This window comes from Schistosoma haematobium, chromosome 4 (genome assembly GCF_000699445.3).
Source record: "Schistosoma haematobium chromosome 4, whole genome shotgun sequence".
NCBI classification, from domain to species: Eukaryota; Metazoa; Platyhelminthes; class Trematoda; order Strigeidida; family Schistosomatidae; genus Schistosoma; species Schistosoma haematobium.
The window spans coordinates 12,922,925-12,931,366 of NC_067199.1; the positions used below are offsets into that span (position 1 = coordinate 12,922,925).

General features: G+C 40.8%; 1 protein-coding gene across 1 annotated transcript; it reads left to right on the plus strand.

Moving 5' to 3' along the window:
- The first annotated feature begins 221 nt into the window (after positions 1–221).
- On the plus strand, positions 222–4,482 carry MS3_00000404 (uncharacterized protein). Its single transcript, XM_051208183.1, has one exon. The coding sequence runs from the start codon at positions 1,207–1,209 to the stop codon at positions 2,320–2,322; it is 1,116 nt and encodes a 371-aa protein (XP_051066234.1). The 5' UTR covers positions 222–1,206; the 3' UTR covers positions 2,323–4,482.
- The last annotated feature ends 3,960 nt before the right edge of the window (positions 4,483–8,442 follow it).

Consider the following 8,442-nt stretch of genomic DNA (forward strand, 5'->3'; position numbering starts at 1 on the left):
CACCTAATATATTTCGTTCCCACCAAGTGAAATCAAAAGACAGAGTCGAGGAGACCGGAAGAGTATATTTGGCGATGACCAATATATCGGAATTCTCTGATCTAATCTGGCTAGCGATTGCGGTTGATGTTGAGCACGGCGTTACCACACGTGATCTGGTGCGGATGCCTGACCGAGCGCCTTCAGCTAGGTGAGTCCACTAAAACATATGGTCAGCATCCAATGTCGAAAACTTAGTGCTATTTATTTTGGGGATTTATTTACCGCTACAAGATCTTGTGCTCATTTAACTAAAAAATTGTTCTCGTACTGTTTCACCTATTTTCCTTAATTAACAAAAACATTGCCAAAAAGTAGCAATCTGAAATATTATGCTACCCACACCTCGGATCTTTTGCTTTCGATGAATGAGCGTTATACTTCTTTTATTTAAATACTGAATACATAATCTAGTCATCTGTGACCAACCGTTGAGTAATATAAATCGAAAACTTTAAAAGAAGTAAGTCACAAAAGAACGAAGGATCTTCTACTAAGGTGAGTGATGTGGGCATGTTCTGACGACAAATTCACAAGATAATCCAGGCGAGTTTCACCTTTTTCCCGTTAATTTGCTATGATTTTAGTATTTCTTAACCCATATATATTTTCACCCTAGATTGGCTGTACGTATTTCATACGAACTACTCCCTAAACGGTTTTTAGTATGAGATATATTTAATAGTTTTATACGACCAATACTAATATTAACAAGTGGTTTTCAGACTAAGCATTATAGATGGTTAAATAATGCTTAATAATGGTTAAATAATTGTTAGTGGTTCTCATTGTCATAATTTTTTTACACTTCTTACAAAGGTTATGCACTAAGTTAACGAATACACCTGCAGAATTATTTTTAATGAAATCATATAACTCAGTTTCATTGGCACCATTCGATTTTTTTCTACTGCTTCTTTACTTTCTGGCATTTCCGAATCAAGAACTATGAACGTGTTCTGAACCATCAAAAACCTTGAGCGTGTAAAACAGCACGACCTATTTTATTTCCCATAGCGAATTCCCATATCAAGGCTGTTCATAAATGGTTTCTCGACAGCGCCATGAAGCTTTCTTACGATTTGATAAGCACGTAATATGGTCGGCTTCAGCGATGAAACTAAGAGATAAAGCAGTCAATAACCTGACTAATGACTATTTACACAAATGGTGCTGTTTTCCCACAGTTACCTTTACACAAATACTGACCAAAAGTTCATATCATTTTCATCTCACACCCGCGAGGGTTACGACGATTTTATCCGAGATACCCTCACCCATTTCAACTTAGTAGGCCACTTGCTTAATATATGTCTTATCAACGCTCGATCGATCTGCAACAAAAAGACGGATTTAGCCCTGTTTGTATCCATATATCAACCATCACTTATTATGATATCTGAAGCACGGACTAACAGTAATATTTCCGACCAAAGCATATCTCTTGATAACTATTTTCTATATAGAAGCGACAGATTGAATGGACGAGGCGGAGGATGCCTTACTTACGCTCACTCTAGCCTAAACTCACTGCTATGTGATATGCCTGAACTAAACAAACTGAAGGATTCGGTGTGGATTGTATTAAAGCCGTCGAATTCCGTTACCTTACTGCTCGGCTGTGTTTATCGTCAACCTAATGCATCAACAGATGAAATAGCAGTATTATCGGAGGTATTCACACTAGCATCATCCCTCTCATTCACAGGCAAGCTCATTTGTGGTGACTTCAATATGCCCGAAATTTCTTGGCTGCCAGTCAAAGCGCCGAGACGTTATGAATCATTTATTGAATGTCTAGAGCTTGGACAATGGACTCAGTATGTCGATAGCCCTACCAAACATCAAAACATCTTAGACTTAGTCTTTACCAGTGGCCTCATCCCCAATACTTTGCATATTGGAAAAAAGTTCCCAGGTAGTGATCATAACATTGTCATATGCAGCCTTAATGTAAAAACCACAACCGATAGAAGTAAAACCGTAACACTTCGTAGAAACTATCGCAAGGTTGATTGGAATAACTTCCACAATTACCTACGAAGCACTGATTGGAGAACTTTCTTTACCTCAAACAATACCGACACATTAACCAATATATTTTATCACAACATCAAAAGTATCATCAACAACATCGCACCTTTAGAATACTGTAAACCTACGTTCTCCAAAGATCTCTATATACCGGTCAGTACAAGAAGACGTCTTCAAAGACATTGTACTCGATTCCACAACTTAAATGACTTTTCCTCTTTAGTAACGATGACAGAAATACTTGTCTGAACAGAGGCAATAACTAAACAAAAAGCAGTAGCACAGGAAAAACGTGCAGTCGAACTTAATAATAACTCCTCTGCACTCACCATACTACTCCAACATAAACTTAAACGCTCTAAATCGAGAGGGAGTATATTCATTAAAGGCAAACAAGTATACGAAGATCCCAAACTTATCACAGAATTATTTAGTGAACATTTTTGTTTCTCACTAACGAAAAACCATTTAATGATTCAGAACCAATCCCAGTAACTCCGTGAAATTACTAATGTAGAATTCAGTGTACAAAATATCTCCAAAGCAATCAGTACATTGAAACACTCCTACACTGATGGACCAGATGGTATTCCGTCTTGCATGCTAAAACGTGGAGGTGATGATATGTGTGTTTTGCTTCTCAAACTATTCGCGATATCACTCTCTTCAGCGTGTTACCCTACTGCCTGGAAAACTACACATATCATTCCCAAAATTAAAACAGGACCTGAAGCAAACGTTGAAAATTACCGGCCTATAAACATAACTTCAGTGGTATCCAGAGTGATGGAAAAAGTAGTTAAGGCGGCTGTAGTCCAACATCTACTAACTAATAATCTCATCTCGACCTCCCAGCATGGATTTCTTAGGTCCAGATCATGCGATACATGCCTAGTAGACTACCCGAATGATATAACTCTGAAACGCGACAGCGGACTCCTTGTATCAGTCCTATTCCTAGACTTTAAGAAAGCCTTTGATAAGGTCCCACACAAAGGCTACTCGTAAAACTAAAGTTCTTCGGAATACACAACCCACTGTACTCATGGTTTGCTTCGTTCTTAACAGAACGTAAACAGATGGTAAAGTACAATGACTGTCTCTCGTCCCCTAGACCAATCACCAGTGGAGTCATCCAGGGAAGCGTATTAGGCCCACTTTTGTTTCTTATGTATATAAACGATATATGTAACACCATAGAATTCGGGAAACCATACTTATATGCTGATGATCTCAAAATAGTATACAGCTATAAGCCTGAGACACTAAGCGAAAGTATATCCCAGATCCAAAAGGACCTCAATAACCTAACTATATGGAGTGAAAAATGGCAATTACCATTTAACCTCAACAAGTGCGGGATCATGCACTTTGGAAAGCATCCCTATAAACCGCGACTTCAATTAAATGAAAGTAGAGTCCAAACACTTGAACCAGTACACGATTTAGGAAGTAATTACACAGGAAGCCTGAACTTTAAAGAACATGCCTCCTCTATTATTTCTAAATCTAGACGGCAAATTGGTTTTATAATGAAAACTTTTTCACAACAGAGGGTAAACTTACTCTCTACAAAATATGTGTACGACCCTCCCTTGAATACTGCTCTTTTGTCTTCTCTAATATGAATATCATAGACAAGATAAGAGTAGATGTTCAAAGACGTTTCACACGTCAACTACTAGGATGTAACCCGAGTCTCGATTACACAGACAGATGTAAGCATCTATCTTTACAACCTTTATGGCACCGTAGGCTAAAAAACAATTTGATATTTCTCTACAAAGCGATATATGGGCTCTCCTTTCTAACCTCCTGCCCGACTATCACCCACAACCCAGCCTGTAGACTTAGAAACAACGCATATACACTACTTACCGTAAAACACCAAAAACAAATGCGTTGTAAGTTTTTTACAGTACGGTATAGCTTATTGTGGAACAGGCTGCCAATGCCTATCCGCAACTGTGATACGTTTACCAGATTCAAAAAGCTAATAACTCTATTTCTAGACTCCAAAGAGCTTCAACATTTCCTTGAACTCCCGCCCACCAATGAGGCACTTTATTACGGACCGCCCAGTATCTAGAAAGAACAAGATTATAACAAGTTCGACTGTTACTAATACGAATATAGCCAAACCACTGAATATACGGCTTATCCTTTCCTATTATTCATTGTTTATTAATCATAACCTGATGTTCCTAACCCTAGCTTTCAGTTCCCAAATCTCTACAGGTTAAATGTACATTATTCTTCCTAAAAGTCATGCTTTTTTTTCTACTGCAAGTAGACAGATAGCTCAATCTTATGGATGCTGATCTACTAAGGCCGATCATACAAAGCTCAAAATTTGGCCACAAAGTCTTGTGAGTTTCTCAATGTTTTATTTGTCTTACCCTGAAATCTTTCTCTTTTCTTTTTCTTTCTACAGTTTTATACCCTCTCATATCTGATGATGTCACAGGTATTCAGTGTTTGACAACGCTTCTACCAGTAACACCTTCTAATATATTTCGTTCCCACCAAGTGAAATCAAAAGACAGAGTCGAGGAGACCGGAAGAGTATATTTGGCGATGACCAATATATCGGAATTCTCTGATCTAATCTGGCTAGCGATTGCGGTTGATGTTGAGCACGGCGTTACCACACGTGATCTGGTGCGGATGCCTGACCGAGCGCCTTCAGCTAGGTGAGTCCACTAAAACATATGGTCAGCATCCAATGTCGAAAACTTAGTGCTATTTATTTTGGGGATTTATTTACCGCTACAGATCACTCCCCCAGTGGGGCAGTGACGACCCTAAGACGTGGCCAGCCAGAAGTTTAAACCCAACGAGTTTGTCGTTGGTAAACACTCTTCTGATAGCTTACTAAATTTAGCAGCGTCTGGTCGTCTTTCCTTACTATATGGGACCGAGGTACAACATAGTAAAAAAGAAAATGTACAATGAAAATTTCGGATCCTCATAAACGTCATCGTTCTTTTCCAGCCGTCCTGGAAAAGAAAAAGAAAATGTAAGTGCATGTCGAAATACACTCGTATGTGCGTAAAAACACAATGTCGGCGGAAAAAAAGGAAAATAAACTCATGAACACGTAATAGCATTTTAAAAGATTGTTTTTTTGTTTTGTTTTTTTTAAATAGACATAAAAATATATAAGCATATTAAAATTTTTTTTTTTAAAAATAATATAAAATGTCGAGAAGTGCCTTACGTGCAATAGTCGTTTAAATGTTCTGGAAATCTCACCCTTCTTCCAGAACGCGTCGTTTTAAGTTTATTTTCGGATACTGTCGAAGTATCATCGTGTGTGTTGGTTGTCGGATGAGGTATTGTAAGTGTCGGAGTCGTGTCGTTCGATTGTACCGAAGGAAAATCCACGTAGATAGGATTTCCTTCTAAATACGCTGCTTTTAAGCGATCGATGCTGATGCTATCGTTTGTTCCGTTCTTATCGACTATATAGTACTTAGATTCACGTTGAAGAACTTTGAAGGGTCCTTCGTATGCTGATTCGAATGGTCGTCGATGCGAGTCTCGACGAACGAAAACGTGTGTACTATATCGTAAGTCAGGTTGAACGAAAACATCAGTTGATTGAGGTCGAGTGAAAGCAGGTTTAACTGAACGCATTGCGTTTGTAAGCCTGTTCGTGTAGGAGGTTAGATCCATGTTCATTGAAGAGGATGAAGGATCCACGAATTCTCCTGGAAGTCGAAGTGTCGTTCCATAAACCAGTTGAGCCGCAGTGTATCCAATGTCAGCTTTCACTGCATTGCGGATACCTAGTAAGACGAGTGGAAGAGCGAAGCTTTCAGTTGTCGGTGAAAACGTTCTACCAACCCGTTTGCTTGTGGATGGTAGGCGGTCGTTCGGAAGCGAGTGATTCCTAAAAGTGTGGTCAGACGACGGAAAAGATCGGATTCAAACTGAAGTCCGCGGTCTGTGGTGATGGTTGAAGGGCAGCCAAAATTTGCTACCCATCGTTCGACGAAGGTGCGAGCCACTGTTTCAGCAGTGATGTCCTTGATAGGTACTGCTTCTGGCCATCGAGTGAAACGGTCTACGCAGGTTAAGAGATAAGAGTATCCATTTGAATCTGGTAAAGGTCCTACCAAATCCAGATGGACATGGTCGAAACGAGCATCGGGAGTTTTAAATGAGCCTAAAGGACATTTATTGTGTCTGATAACCTTAGATTTTTGGCAGCTTACACAGGAGCGTGCCCACTCCCTCACGTCTTTATTCATTCCAGGCCAGCAAAACCGTTCTGCTATAAGCTTGATGGTTGCACGAACACCTGGATGCGAAAGTTTGTGCAATGTATTGAAGACATTGCGTCGATAATGTTTCGGCACGATTGGGCGATTCCTACCTGTAGATGTGTCACAAAGTAGAATTTCCTTACCTGTTCCCATCTGTTTGATGCGTAGTTTAAGTGTTGTGGACGATAACTCGTGCTGAAGATCAGTGTCTTCTTGTTGAAGCTCGGCGAGTTTAAGAAGGTCGATTCCTTGGAAACTGTTCAAGGAAGTTATGCGAGATAAAGCGTCTGCAACTACATTGTTTGCTCCAGAGATGTGTTGAACGTCTGAAGTAAACTGCGAAATGAAGTCCAGTTGTCGAGACTCACGGGGAGAGTACTTGTCAGAAGGAGAGCTTAACGAGAAAGTGAGCGGTTTATGGTCGGTGAAAAGAGTGAATTCACGACCTTCGATGTAGTGTTGAAAATGTCGTATAGCACAACACATACCTACGAGTTCCCTACCGAACGTGCTGTACCTCGATTCGGTGTCTAGCAACCGTCTAGAGAAAAATGCTAAGGGTTGCCATGAGTTGTTAACCCATTGTTGTAAGACGCCTCCGATTGCTGAGTCGGATGCGTCTACTGCGATGCTAATGGGTGCTTGAGTGTCCTGATGTGCAAGCATTGTTGCTTTAGCGATGAGCTCCTTAATTGTGGAGAATGCTTTTCGTGCGGTGTCGTCCAAATTGATGGATTCCGCATTTCCACGAAGTTGGTCGGTTAGCGGTTTCATAAGTAATGCGCATTTCGGTATGAAACGTCTATAGAAACTTACTAGGCCGTTGAACGTGCGTAATTGCTTGACGGTGGTCGGTTCTGGGTAATCCAGAATGGCCGCCACTTTGGTCCTAAGAGGTCAAATGCCTTGAGCGTCTATAGTGTGTCCTAGGAAGTTTAATGAGTCGGTTCGGAATTGGCATTTCTGAACGTTTACAGTAATGCCATGTTTTGTAGTTGTTCGAAAACAAGATCCAGATGCTTGAGATGTGTTCCTCTGTCCGGACTTGCGATTAGACAGTCGTCAACATACGCGTGTACGAATTTGAGACCTCGAAAAACGTCGTCTATGAATCTTTGGAATGCTTGAGCAGCATTTCTTAGACCGAAAGGCATTCGCAAAAATTCATAGAGTCCGAAAGGAGTTATGATAGCTGTTTTCGGTATGTCGTCAGTAGCCATAGGGATTTGGTTATACGCTTTAACCAAGTTGATTTTCGAAAAGACAGTTGTATCTTTCAAGGTAGCTGTCAAATCGTGAATGTGAGGCAACGAGTAACGATCGGGAATGGTTTTTGCATTCAATCGCCGATAGTCACCAGTTGGACGCCAATCGTTGCTGTCCTTTTTAGAGACCATGTGCAACGGAGATGCATATGCGCTGCTTGACGGTCGTATGATCCCTAAGTCTATCATGTGATCGAATTCGTTTTTCGCTAACCTTAGCTTTTCGGGAGCTAGTCGTCGTGCTTTAGAAAATACAGGTGGTCCTGTAGTCGTGATGTGATGTGTAACATTGCTGGTTACACACGGTAGTTTCGGTTGAGTTTGTTGTATCCCAGGGTACTTATCGAGTAGTGGTTGATAGAGTGGGTCTATCATATGTTTAACTGTGACTGGGGATACTCTACAACCAGTAAAAGAAGTTACGCAAACGGACAAATTAGTGTTTCCGTCTACTAGCCTCCGTTTGCGCGTATCGATGATCAGATTGTGGTGTTGTAGAAGGTCCATACCAATGATTGGTATAGAAACATCTGCAACAACGAAAATCCAGTGTATGGGTTTGCGTAAACCCACGTTAAGGTAAACGTACGTTTTGCCATACGTGGCGATCGGTTTTCCGTTTGCCGCCTGTAAGTTTAGGGTCGATTCGTGAAGTCGGTCGTTAGGATTTGCTGGGAGAACGCTAACTTCTGCGCCAGTGTCGACGAGGTAGCGAACTCTCGTTGTCACATCTGTGACGAATAACAGACGGCTTTGTTCGCCGGCTACGGTTGCCGTTAACGCGTGCCGGCTTGGTAGTTACCCGAGTTGTTTTTCGAATCAGTCGGTTTCGT

Excerpts from the sequence above, each read along its gene's own strand:
- MS3_00000404 (XM_051208183.1), top strand. The coding sequence starts at position 1,207 with ATGGTGCTGTTTTCCCACAGTTACCTTTACACAAATACTGACCAAAAG.